Below are 13,923 nucleotides of genomic sequence, written 5' to 3'. Positions count from 1 at the left end.
GAAGAGAACACATTTGAAATAACTTGCCCCTGAGTTCAGTTGGCTAACTTTGGAAATTACACTTGGCCAAAGAACCGAGGGAATTGCTTATTGCTCTTAATTCATGAATTCGTCCTGGCTCTCTGTGTCCCCAACCTAACCCAACCCATACAACCACCACCATGGGAAATTTCCATTTTCAGAAAATTCTCAGAATTTGGTTATCTAAAATTTGTTTTATACGTGTGAAATATTGCATTTGCAACTCTGATCCAAATCAGACTCGTCACAAGTTTTTGTTACAACAGAGGGTGTCGTGTTCTGGATTTGCCAATTTGGGGCTTCAGCGGCCGCTGCTGTTGGCTGTGGCTGAGCCTTCTCGCCGCAAAAGGTTCTGGCTCTGAGCCCAATGCCCGTGAGTGAGAGGCCGAAGTCAAAGTTTCGATGTCGCTGGTGAGACAAGCAAGACAGAGCGAGCGAGACAGAGAGAGAGAAAGAGAGAGAGAGAGAGAGAGAGAGAGAGAGAGAGAGAGAGAGAGAGAGAGAGAGAGACTGTTCGTTTTGGAAAATAATTCTGCACGTCCAGCAGGAGGAGAGGATGAGGCTGTCATAGATCTCAGTGCAAATGTGGAAGCACTTACGGCCCTGGAAAGGGTTAAAGAGAAAAAAGAAGAGAGGATAAAAGCGGCTTGTTTAGAGCAAAAGCTGTCAGAGCTGCTCAGCGGCGATGTTTCCTTGACGGCATCCAGAAGGAGCTCCTCTCAGTTGCTCCTCAGCTGCTCTTCTTCCTCGGCCAATCCGCTCTCCTCCAGACCTGTCATCTTCTTGTCAACGCAGAAGTGGACGGTCCGGAGGGCCGCTTTTTTCCCGCGGATGTCGGCAGCCCGAACCTGAAGGCCAGCCAGTGCCTGCCAGGAGCCCAAATGCGTTTGCCACTCGTCGCCATTGTCATGTCTTTGCTTTGCGACGCCATCAGGAGTGTGAACCGGCCCTACGGTAAGTGCGCCCGACCGCCCACCTTTCGAGCAGAGACTCCGCCATTTGAGTCCAAGCATCGGACCTGAACTAAACCGCGTTGACCAGCATTGAGACTTTTGCGGGTGGATTTTCTAGCCATGAGAGTGGTTTGCTCGTAGACTTTGAAGGGCAAATTTGCTTCGAGCCATGTCGTGGGCGGCCATTGTCCTCCTCAAAACGATGACGCGTAAGCCGTCACACTCCAACCACATTTGACAGAGACGAGAGTGACCGGTGATTCTTTGGCATCGTCAATTGTCATTTTGAGGGAATCAAAATAAGATGATTTGGACACATTCCCCCAAAACAAAGTCACAGAAGTCACAAGGAAGTATCACGAGAAGCGACAAAGCGGCGAGGTGCCACGGCAAAGGGGCCGCTGACGAGCGGGCTGCCGTCGGCAGATGAGCCAGCGAGCGCCGTCCTTCCCCCCCATGCATGTGGTTGGCAAACGGACATCCCGTCGTGCTTTGGCCTTTTGCTGGCCTTTGGCCTTTTGCCGGCCTTTGGTCTTTCATCCCCGCTACCGCGCAGGCAAAGGGCAACCATGTCCTGCCTGATTTGCGCTTTGATGGCTCAGCGGCTGTAACCGTGCCGCGTCTGCAGACGGACGAACAGATGTTCGGTGTTTGCCTCTTTCTGTTTGCAATCAGTACGTGGGGGAATGCGGGGAATGAGATCCGTGTCGGGGTGGCGCACGACGTTTGCCGGGCTCAGAGCGGGACCTTTTCATGAAGGTGGTCGCTCTAGAATTGAATTGAAAAAGCTACAGAGGACAAGAATGTCAGCAGTTAAAGGGGAACCAAAGTCTGGCCTTCGGTTTTGTTGAGAATAACAATTTGGTGGCTGACGAGGCCTTTTACTTCTTCTTGTTGTCCTCTCTCCTCAGCTGAGCAAGATTGGTTGCAGAGCTGCACAAACTGCAAGGAGTGTTCCCGCGACAACGGCTGCGTGCACTGCGCCGAGCGCCTCTTCCTTCTGCTGCGTAGGCATGGCGTGGCCCAGCACGGAAGCTGCCTGCACGCCTGCCCCACAGGATACTTTGGCCAGAGGGGGCGCCACCTCAACCGATGCTTGAGTACGAGCGCAGCGCCGACGGCCACAATCACACGTGACAAACACCAGGTGGCGCGCATGCCACAAGTGCTGAAGCTTGATACTAAACTTTTCAAGGCTCTTGAAAATATGCACACAGCTGAGATGAGTGATGCTCCGCTCAGATTTCTTGCATTGCTTGTGCTCATTGTACCCCGCCCAGTCCAAATGAGTCTAGCAAGGCAGCGTCTGAACATGCAACCATTTGATGGGTTTGATTTGATGTTCGATTTGATTGGCCACGGGACCACTCGAGCGTGTGTCGGCCACGCCCGCTGACAAGGAAGAACATTTACAAATGGCAAAAATCTCAAAGGTTGCAAATAAGCGTCTGAGATGAAACACTCAAGTACTATACAGGAGCATCTGCAGTTGACAGCAATGCAAATGGCGATTTGACAAATGGGGCAGATTTGTCAGCAAAGCATCGGATGGGGCCTAACGGCTGCGTCCTTGTGCCGGCGCCCTCTGGAAATGAGAAGGTGTCAGCTTTTGCTAGCAAGGTGACGCAAATGGAGAGCTCTGCTGTTTTACCGGGTGGCCTTCTGAGAGCTGCTGAAGCATCGTCGAGTAAAACAAATTCCCGGGCGGAGTGCCCGGCCACTTTGTGACGGCAGCAGAAAGGGCGCATGGTTTCTTTAACAGCTTCGACGCTGCCGGGGGTGCGCGTCATGCTTTGATGCGAGTCGTTTTCGAATCAATGGCAGCCTTGTTTTCGCTTGACATGTAAGGCAAGGCTCAAAAAGCGAGCGGCAAAATGTCAAAATCCCCACTCGGCTCAAAGACACGTGGCGCAGCGCCAGGCCAGCGCATTGTTTGACCTCATGCCTCTTCGCTGTTGTGTGCAGAGTGCCGCTCGGCCAACTGCGAGCGCTGCTTCGGACGGGACTTTTGCACGCGGTGCAAATTGGGCTTCCACCTCTTCAGCGGCCGCTGCCTGACCGTCTGTCCCTCTGGGACCTTGGCCAACAACTCCCAATGTCTTGGTAAGGATCATGGGTTTGCAACGTGACGCTCGCACGACGTATCCATGGACAGTAGAGCCACCAACCGTGGCCAAGCTGCAAAATACTAAGAAACCCGTTTTGGTTTGAACCTTTCATTGTGAATATCAAACCTTCAGTTCTGAGATGTTCACTTTTGAAAATTGGTCCTGTGACTTGGCAACATAAAATTTGGAAGACAATTTCTATCATGGGCAGAGCCACAAAAAAGTCTGGAAAGACGCAGGAGGTCTGTCAAATGGACACAATTTGCAGACTGACTGACTAAGTGGTAAAGAATGTTTTTTGTCTTTGAAATTCACCACCTGGAGTCAATTTGCCAAACACGTCTGTCACGAGCATAAGCACCCAAAAAAAGACTCCCAAACTCTGAAAAGTCTCAGAAAGTCCTCCGTTTTGGTTAAGAGTTGGATGAGCCGCCGGCAAAGGCAAGACTCAAGAAAAAGTCAAGTCAAAGTCTGCTTTATTGTCAATTCCTTCACATGTCAAGACATACAAAGAGCTCGAAATTGCATTTCCTACTATCCCACGGTGGAGACATATTGCACCCAATTGGTCCACAGACAACAAAACATTCAAGTAAACAATACAAAAAGTAAAAATAAGAAGGCACATATAATGAATAAATAAGAGCTGTCACGGTCGGATGGAGCGTGGAGCAGGACGACCAAGTGCAGCTTGGACCAGGGTTTATTGAAGCAACTCAAAATACAGACTCGGTAAACTGACATGACTTAAACAATAATTTGACTGACTGACCGGGACGTGGAACAAGAAGACGGCAGGACATGATGGCACCAAGACAGGACGACAACACCGAACGACAGCAACCAAAACCAAAACCAATACCAAAACCAATACCAAAACCAATGATCCGACCGGGAGAGAGGGGCAGACAGGACCTTTATACACGACAGGTAACGAGAGGCAGGTGGGAACAATCACACTGATCATGGGCACACAGGAGGGGAGGGGCGAGCACACAGACAGAAACCAAGACAGACACATAGTGGAGCAGTTGGGGGCGAGACGTGACAAGAGCAACTTGGTTGAAATGGTGCAATTGTGCATACAGCAGACAGTCAGTATAATAGCGCAAAAGTACAAGTGGAGTAGTGCAAGTGGAGTAGTGCAAGGCAGCCATCGAGGCCCAAAAGGCCAGGACGTTATGCAGCCGAGGGTGGAGGTGGGAGAGAGCGTTCAGGATCCTAACAGCCTGGCGTATGAAGCTGTTGGTGAGTTTGGTGGTGCGGGAGCGCAGGCTTCTGTACCTCTTCCCAGAGGGCAGTAGATCAAACAAAGTGTGAGCGGGGTGACTCACATCACTCACAATTGTGGTCGCCTTGTGGGTGAGGTGGGAGATGTAAATGTCCTTCAGGGAGGGGAGTGAAGCAACAATAATGCTTCCAGCTGTGTTCACTATGCGCTGCAGGGCCTTCCTGTTGTATTCAGTGCAGCTTCCACCCCACCCAGCGATACAGCTGGAGAGGATGCTCTCAATGGTGCCTCGGTAAAATGTGGTCATGATGGCTGGCGGAGCACTTGCACGCCTGAGTTTCAGCAGGAAGTACAGGCGGCGCTGAGCTTTCTTCGCCAGTGATGTAGTGTTGGTGGTACAGGAGAGGTCTTCACTGATGTGCACCCCCAGGAATCTGGTGCTGCTCACTCTCTCCACCACAGCACCGTCGATGGTCAGTGGCAGGTGTTGGGTGTGGCCCTTCCGGAAGTCAACAACAATCTCCTTGGTCTTGCTGACGTTCAACAGGAGGTTGTTGTCCCTGCACCACGTGGTCAGAAAGTCGACCTCCAACCTGTATTGATTCTCGTCGCCCTTGGTGATGAGACCCACCAGAGTCGTGTCGTCAGCAAATTTCACTATGCAGTTGTTGCTGTAGGTTGCAGTGCAGTCATGCGTCAGCAGGGTGAAGAGCAGCGGACTGAGCACACAGCCTTGGGGGGCCCCCGTGCTCAGCATGATGCTGCTTGAGATCCCTCGCCAACACGTTCTACTTGAGGCCTCTGACAGAGGAAGTCCAGTAGCCAGTTGCATAGGTGGGTACTGAGTCCCAGTTTGTCGAGTTTGCAGATGAGTTGTTGTGGTACAATGGTATTGAATACAGAGCTGAAGTTCACAAACAGCAATCTCACATACGAGTCCCTATTTTCCAGGTGGGTGAGGGCCAAGATTGCATCCTCAGAGGACCGTTTGGCTCGGTATGCAAACTGGAAGGGGTCAAGGGTAGGGGGGAGGATAGATCTGATGTGTGTTATGACAAGCTGCTCAAAGCACTTCATGATGATGGGTGTCAGTACTACGGGGCAGTAGTCATTGAAGCAGGATGGAGCAGTTTTCTTCAGCATAGGTATGATGGTGGCAGCCTTGAAACATGATGGGACGATGGCTTGCTTCAGGGAAGTGTTAAAGATGTCTGTGAAGACACCCTTAAGCTCATCAGTGCAGTCCATCAGCGCTCGACCTGGGATGTTGTCCGGGACTGCTGTCTTACGGGTGTTGATAGCAGCAAGTGTCCTCCTCACGCTATCGGCAGAGAGGCACAGGGGCTGCTCGTGTGGAGGGGGAGGGGTCTTCAGCGGGCAAGTACTATTCTGAGCGTCAAAGCGAGCAAAGAAGCGGTTCAGATCGTTGAGTAGAGGGATGTTGCTCTCACAGCTCTGCGGCGTGGGCTTGTAGTCCGTGATGGCCTGAATGCCCTGCCACAGGCAACTGCCCCTGACTGCAGCATGAAATTTGCATCCATCATGGCAAGAGCCACAAAAAAAAAAACTAGCAATTTCCAGTCACTTGCACCACTTGTTCCTCTTGAGATGGCGCCTGAGGATTTTGTCAAATGGTGCCCCAGAGTCCACCATGGGCCGCTCTCGAATGGGCCGGCTGCGGGCAAGGTGACCTTTGAGTGCAGGGACGGCGGCTTGCCCCTTTGTGGCTCTTGTTTCTCCTCGGCACGGCACAGCTGCGGCCTCCCCCTGCAAGCGCTCCCTCCGTGCCTCTTCCAAGCTCGTCACCTTGAAGGCCATCTGTTGAGAATTGCTTTGAATGTTTGATGATGGTTTGCACATGTCACTGCTTTTGCTCTTTTATTGCTCCAAGAGACTGGCTCCATCAGTCGAATGGATGGATTTTTTTTCTTTTTCTTCTCAGACGATTGTGTCCTGGCGTCGCTGTCCGAGTGGAGTGCGTGGAGCGCCTGCCTGCGTGATGGCGCCCCTTGCGGCTTCAGGTCGGGACAGCAGAGCCGCACGCGGGAGAGCGCCCCGCCCAAGCACACACCGCCCGAGCACGCCCCACCCGAGCGCGCCCCGCCTGAGCGGACCACCTGCCCGTTGCATCGCGAGACCAGAAAGTGCCGGATGACCATGATGTGCCCCGCAGGTCAGGGGGCACCAGCCCACACGCACACATGAATTGCAAACCTTGTCAAGTAAATTCAGAAACCCATTTGTAAATGTCACAAATGCAAACGCGGGGCTAGGGAGGGGAGCAAAGCTTTGACACGACAGATCACTTGCGGAGCGGGCCAGGCAGCTTCTCGTTGTCCTCTTATTTTTGGACTCCTTTCTTCCCTTACCAGGTGAAATTTCTTCTTTCTTCCTTGACTGGACTCGGTCGCTTTTTCTCCATTTCTGTCGTTCTTTTCTTCTTGGGACCGAAACCCAGAACCTAAAAGTGCGAGGCCTCCCGTGGTGCCGCCCCTCTCCCCTCTGATGCTCTCCGTCATCAATTCCCTCAACGTTCCTATTTTGCGCTCCATTTCTTCCTTCTGTCACTATTTGCTTGCTTTACGTGTTGTTGTAGGACAACAAATGGAGGCAGCCTGCAACCTCCCAGTAGCGAACTACCAGTACAAAAAACCCTACGATACACAGAGTTGCCCTCTTGAAATGAAGACATCTCAGCTCCTTTCCTCGGCATAGGTCCAAAACGGAGCTCTTTAGCTAGTCTTACTACATCCATTTGGATTTCAAATTTTGTGAAAGAGTGGTGCTAACCTCCACTCTGGCCAGACCTTTAGGACGGGGAGAGTGCCCCCCCCCCCCTCCCCCCGGAGTGGAAAAGCTCAGCCGCAAATCTTCAGCACGCCACGCCGTCTCGTACATCAAACGCTAAAGCGGCCTGCTGGAATTTCAAGCAAAAGCTGATTCGTTAGCAAGCCGGTGTGGAATTTGGTAGTCGTATCCACCATGGGAAGAGCCACAAGACAAAAAGGCTCATGTTTGAAGAGACACAAAAAGTCCCTCACCGACAAACTCTTAGGAGCTTCTGTCAAATTTTGCAGCGGGATGTGCGGTGGGCAAGCCTGAAAAGATTCGTCAAGGTCGATCTTTTGCTGTGAAACACGGCCCGTTACCAAAAGGGCGCCTTGTGAATTTCTGTAGCCATGCAAACACATTTGGAGAGCCTCTCCATCTCCAAAATCATGAACACGATCGGCGGGCTGCGTCACTGACGCAAGCCAGGACTGTGTCCCGTTTCTTGGCGCATTTGTGCAAATGTTTGCCCATGCGGGATCAAAAGACAACAAGGGCAATTTCACATTTTTGCCACCCAAAAAAAGCTTGGGAATGAAAGCAAAGTTTGGTTTGCTTTTCTTTGCTCCATTCTCTCGGCCAACAAGCAAGCTTTTAAGCTTTTTGTGTGTTTGGTTCCCCGAGCGCAACTCTGACAGAAATCAGAAATCAATTGTTGAAATATAGTGGGACCGCTCAGTCGACACCAACTCGAGCCGACCGATGGCACACGTTCAGGACCAAAACAGACTTGATGGCTTCGCAGCATTTTGTGGCCAAGAAGTTTTTGCGATTTCTGTGACCAATATAAATTTTGTAATTCTTTTTTCAAATGATGAAAATAGCACTCAATAATTCAGTTCAAAATAAAAACAATGAATCTAATATTGGGTGAAATTATCAAATTTTTTGCGTTATTCATTGTTGAAGCAGATCGAGAAAAGTTTCAGAATTCCCTTCCTTTTCTTCCAAAACAAGACTTGACTTCAAAGCGAGAGCGCCGAAAATGTGGCAAAATACGTCGACGATGACTCACTCGGCGCTTTGGTTCGTGCCAAGTGGACAAAGTGGCAAAGACATTGAGCATTGTGTTCCAAAGTCAGAGCAGATGTTTGCAAATGTCATATTTGGAGTCCATGCAACCATCGCAGGGAGGAAGGAAGGAAGGAAGGAAGGAAGGAAGGAAGGAAGGAAGGAAGGAAGGAAGGAAGGAAGGAAGGAAGGAAGGAAGGAAGGAAGGAAGGAAGGAAGGAAGGAAGGAAGGAAGGAAGGTTTACGCGGGAAAAAAATAAAAAAATTGAGGATGACAATTCCATCAACCAAAGTCGCAAACGACGCTCCTGATGGGGTTGGGGGCTCGCTGATGCTGCCGCCGCCTCTGCCGGCAGCCATTACTGCGAGCAACTGCGAGAAAGCCATCAGAAATTGTATTTTTATGGGGGGCTAAAATAAATGTTATAACTTGAGGCCATGTGGCCTCGTTAGGAGAAACACAGATGTGCTCTTGTTCGATTCCAGAGTGGTGACGTGACAGTGAAAAACGTTGACGAGAGCAAGCGTGTCTCCACACGCAGGCGGAAAATCCCAACTCCAGGATAATTCTGTGTTCGTCCCTCATCGCACTGCCAACAAACATTTTGCTGTTGTGCCCCGCTTGCCCTTCTTTTCTGCATGACGCTGCTGTTTGACTCTTGAGCGGCGTCTAGAGGATCCTCAACTGGGAAGAGACAAGGGCTTCCTAGAATTACGTAACGAAATCTTCTTTCGACTTTTCCCCTCCCTCCCTTCCTTTTTTTAACCCCTCCGCCTCTTTTTCCTTCTTCCCCCTACGCTTTCCTTGTTTCTCCTTTTTCCCTCTCGCTGACATTTGTGACTTCTGCTCCTTTTCTTCTGCTTCTTTTCTCCCAGCCAGTGCATCCGTCCGCTTGCTCGCAGTCCTCAATGTAGCCGTGCCACAGCCTCATGCAGTCAAAGGAAGGCGCGTCAGCAATTTCCAGGCACCGTGAAGGGTCCTAACATTTGCTGAGAGCTCATATGTCCTCTCTGAGTGCAATCACACAAAATTGGTCCACACACTCTCTGGCTCGGGCGCAACTTTATGTTTGCTCATCAAAGTGCTTCATTTCTTCTTTTCATGTCCGCTGGTTTGGAGTGAACCCACACAAGCAAATTCCATGACGCGGTGAGACGGCACATGGACGAATTTGGCTTCCTGCTATTGGGCAATTTTTTCCTCTTCCTCCTCTTTCTTTACGTCCTGTCATGTGTCCCAATACTTCTGCATGGGTCAAGCATGGCATTCTCTTTTGCAACTTTTCTTCCCATGGATCCACATCACTTGCGTTCTTTGCTCATTCACCGTTTCTTATTCTGGCTGGGAGTCACGCGCATTCACGTGACCATGGCCCAAGTGTGTTTCCCGTGAATTGTCTCACAGTAAACGCACCGCAAAACAAGTTTTCAAATGCTGCTCTGGAAAAGGGCCTCAGTCTATGGCCTATGTGGGGAATAAAATGAAAAAGGGAGACGGTTGAGCAAAGAAACGGGATTTGCTTTTACAAGAGAAATGGGAGAAGGCAAGTTGTGCAGATGAGTTCAACTCAAACACGGGCTCCAAATGATGAATTCACGATCAAAAGAGTTCCCACTTCATTTGCTGACAGCTAAATTGTCAACAATCAAAGTCAAAGTCTGCTTTATTGTCAATTTCTTCACATGCCAAGACACACAAAGAGATCTAAATTACGTTCCCACTATCCCATCGCATGAATCGTCCACGTTTGCGTAAAAATTTGGCGGAGTTAGGAAAAACAAGCAGCCAAAATAGACGGCCACTTGGTAGGTCTGAGTTCTCTGCCCCCACCCTCCCTCTTCTTCGGATTTACTCCGGACAAAGCCATTTGCTGCGTGTAGGCGACCCAATCCCTCTGTCCACCTGTCTGTCCTTCCGTCCATTTGTCCACCCGTCTGCCGCCACTTGTTGTGACGTCCTTCCAAACGTCGGCTTTGGCCGCATCAGTCGTTTGCTGACATTTTTGCTACCGTCCCTTAAACAGAAACAGCCTGAGTTGTCTCGGTGCTGGCCGAGCAAACAAAATGGCTTTTGAAACATCTTCTTATCCCCAGTTTGAAAGGTTTTTATGGACTTTTGTTTTGATGCCGTGTGCTGGCATTAGTCACGCAGACACCAACCAAAGTTTGCCTTTGTGTGTAACACGTCCACATAATGAGGGACAGGACGAGCTCCAGCTGACAAGCTGAAGGATAAAGCGGGACAAATGGACATGGATGCTCCAGACTATTGTGTAGAAGGTCCAACGAAGCCCGCAATAAAAGAAAAAAAAATATATATATATATACATATATATATATATATATATATATATATATATATATATATATATATATATATATATATATATATATATATATATATATATATATATATATATATATATATATATATATCTATATATATATAGATAGATATATATAGGTCTTTCCCACGTGCTTTAAAGACATTTTCAAACTGATAACATTGGCTAGTTGATTTGGATGCTTCCAAAAATAAATTATTTTACACTACAAAATAAGACAATGACATTCAAACATTGAAAGAAATTGTCTAAAAAAGGACAACACATTGCACAACAGTTCTGACTGCAATGTCTCAGCATAGAAGGCGTTCAAAAACACATCCATTCAGTCAAACGTCCGTCCGTCCGTCCGTCCAGCCGTCCGTCCGTCGGAAAGGAAAGGAAAGGAAAGGAAAGGAAAGGAAAGGAAAGGAAAGGAAAGGAAAGGAAAGGAAAGGAAAGGAAAGGAAAGGAAAGGAAAGGAAAGGAAAGGAAAGGAGAGTGGCAGCTCTCCAAAGAAACGCGGCGTGGACGTTCAACAGAATGCGCAGCCTCAGCAAATCTTGCAAAGGCTGACACATCATCCAAAACCCCGTCGACGGGTCAACAGAATGCGCGGCAAAAAAACGAGCAGGTGGATTTGCATGAACGGCTGTTTCCAAAAGGCTTTTCTCGTCTCCAGGCACCAGAAGGCCGAGGACGCGAGGGCGAGGCAGCGACCATCCTAAGAAACCGCTGTGGATGCTGGCTATCAGCAACGCCAGCAATGTGCGCAACATTTTCTGAGATGCCCAGCAGGCCTGCCCGCTCAAGGACAACAACGAGGCAACAATTCAAGAGTCGGCTGCAAACTGGGACACCCTCTTGTCAATTTAGTGCACCTCGATAACACGGACGCAAGGATATCGCGGTGCTATTAAAGGTCCCGAGACGGGAGGGGCGGAGCTGCAACAAACAGTTTCCAGTCTTTGCAGAAAAGGTCTTTCCAAAGTGGCTCCGCTTGAAAGTGGACGTGCGTTTGGACAAGAGGGCGAGCTTTCAGAGGGCAGGTCAGTGGTCGCATTTAAAGGGGCGGGCCTCTAGCCGCTATGCTTGCGCAATGGCAAAATGTCAGCGGCCCAGAGCGGAAGGGTCCAGAGTGGATGGGCCCAAATTTGTGTGGTGAGGCACACAACTGCAACTTTCGAAATACGAGTCGTGTTTTATTTGGACTGTGAGGCCCAGTCCGAAGCAGTGGACGGGCCCCGCCTAAATCAACCACAAAAGCTATCCAGATATGCAGCAAATTCATCAGCAGAGACAACCGCAAAAAGGGGCAGGGCTTGAGACAGCGGCCCCGTGAGCATTTGTGCCCCCCTCCCATTTTGAGAACGGTGAGTCCTGGACATCGACTGACTCTTTGTCTTCCTGGGGGTCTGTTCAGGTAGTGTGGCAAATTTGAACAGGTTGCTTCCTTGCTAGCCCAAATTACAGTGGGGGAACAAATCCTCACAGCGGCCCCGTGAGAATTTGTGCCCCCCTCCCATTTTGAGAACGGTGAGTCCTGGACATCGACTGACTCTTTCTCTGGTTTCCTGGGGGTCTGTTCGGGTAGTGTGACAAATTTGAACGGGTTGCCTCCTTCCTAGCCCAAATTACAGGGGGCGAACATATCCTCACAGCGGCCCTGTGAGAAAAAGTAGACCCCATTACACTTTTTACATTGCTGTAGTGTCAACATTTAATTATAATGCACTCATTTTAATGCAAATTAATAAATGCAACAATATTAAGTTGCTTAGAACAGTGTTTCCCAACCAGTGTGCCGCGGCACACCGGTGTCACGTGAGAGATGTTCCGTGGGAAATTGTCCAACATTAAATACCGAGCGAGTTGTAACAGGATTACCAAACCACAGGTCAGTTTCCGCAAGGCTAATCGTGCATGCATGGCAAATCGGAGAATTTTGAGATTTCATGTTGTGGCATCGGCACATACTCAATTTATGTGTGTGTTGCTGTTAGTGTTGGCTCGTGAGTGAACGATTCGTTCAAAAAAGGTTGGGAAACACTGGCTTAGAAAATACATGAATAATAAAAATAGATTAATGATACTCACAATGAAGGAAAAGGTCTCCTTTGTAATATATACTCCTTGTAGCATGTAATGCTCCCCAAAACGTGGAGCTCCTTTGCATCGAGGTTCATGCAAAGATCTCACGTAATTATAGCATTGCTTTTTGGGAAGTGAATGAGTGTTCCGTCTGTACGATTGGTCTTTGAACGCACCTCGTGTCAACAGCAGAACGCGAATGAACTTAAAGAAATAAAATGAAACAAACCCTTTATAGAAATTAAAATTGACTGACGCAGATGTGTGTTCTTCATGTTTTTATTGAAAACAACCAAGTGCTGTTGCCGTATGGCATCGGTTTTTCGCTTTCCACCGCTTTCCAAACAAGGCGTGTGCGCTCCCGCGGCAGGGGAAACAAATCTTTACGGGTGAACCTACTTTGGGACACCTGTTGACCTCCCCTCCTTCAACTTTATTGCATGAAGTGATGCGTCGGTATGCAACAGCGGGGAGATTATGCTTCTCTTTGAGAAATCTTTATTTTATAATACTCACAGTAGTTTTTAAACAACCAGTTTATGCATTTATACGCCTAAATATTGCAATTTCACATTAGATTGCTGGTTCGAAATGTACTTTTATTATTATTATTACTATTAATTATTATTATTTTAATAAACTTTTATTTTAAAACGTGTGGTGTTTGAGTGGTTTATTCCATGTTTTTATTTTTGCACATGAAAACAAAAAAATCTGACATTCGGTTAACTGCTTTATATGACAATATGTACCGTAATTGCCGGACTATAAGCCGCACCGGATTATAAACCGCACCAGCTAAAATTGAGGGATATTTCATTTTTTTTCTTACATAAGCCGCACCGGACTATAAGCCGCACGTGCACACGAGTTTTTTTTACAAAGAAAGACAGTACATAGAAAGCCTTAACGTTTTAATAACATACTTGAACATGTCTTTCTTAACATTGCCTGTGATGCAGCAGTAGTACCGCAGCAACGCGGAAGTGTGCAAGCGAGTTATTAGCGAAGAAAGACTGGACACAGAAAGTTTTTTTTAAAGCTTTAATAACATACCTTAACATTTCTTTCCAAACACTGCCTGTGACGCGGCAGTAATACCGCAGCAACACGGAAGTAACACAGCAGCAACACGGTAGCACAGCACGAACAGGGCTGGTTAAAAAAAACATACCAGTAAAAGTAAAAAAGAGCCGTCTTCATCTTCCTCCTGTGCACTGAAACTATCGAAGTCTTCCTCCTTAGTGTCCGATTGGAATAGCGTTAGATATCCTTCGCCTCGCACTTTCTCAGTCTCTCTTTCGTCGTCGGTTTTATGCATTTCTTCGAGTGTGAAGAGGTTCTGTTCATGGTAA

General features: G+C 48.5%; 1 protein-coding gene across 1 annotated transcript; it reads left to right on the top strand.

Moving 5' to 3' along the window:
• Positions 1–559: 559 nt before the first annotated feature.
• rspo4 (R-spondin 4) lies at positions 560–13,222 on the top strand. Its single transcript, XM_049734301.2, has 5 exons — positions 560–975; positions 1,886–2,074; positions 2,940–3,077; positions 6,256–6,486; positions 11,160–13,222. The coding sequence occupies exons 1-5, from the start codon at positions 903–905 to the stop codon at positions 11,261–11,263; spliced, it is 735 nt and encodes a 244-aa protein (XP_049590258.1). The 5' UTR covers positions 560–902; the 3' UTR covers positions 11,264–13,222.
• The last annotated feature ends 701 nt before the right edge of the window (positions 13,223–13,923 follow it).

Source organism: Syngnathus scovelli, chromosome 11, assembly GCF_024217435.2.
Source record: "Syngnathus scovelli strain Florida chromosome 11, RoL_Ssco_1.2, whole genome shotgun sequence".
NCBI classification, from domain to species: domain Eukaryota; kingdom Metazoa; phylum Chordata; class Actinopteri; order Syngnathiformes; family Syngnathidae; genus Syngnathus; species Syngnathus scovelli.
This window is presented reverse-complemented; position numbering and strand designations above follow the sequence as displayed.

Excerpts from the sequence above, each read along its gene's own strand:
- rspo4 (XM_049734301.2), top strand. The coding sequence starts at position 903 with ATGCGTTTGCCACTCGTCGCCATTGTCATGTCTTTGCTTTGCGACGCC. Across the intron at positions 976-1,885 it reads GAGTGTGAACCGGCCCTACG|CTGAGCAAGATTGGTTGCAG; the intron begins GTAAGTGCGCCC and ends CTCTCTCCTCAG. Across the intron at positions 2,075-2,939 it reads CCACCTCAACCGATGCTTGA|AGTGCCGCTCGGCCAACTGC; the intron begins GTACGAGCGCAG and ends TGTTGTGTGCAG.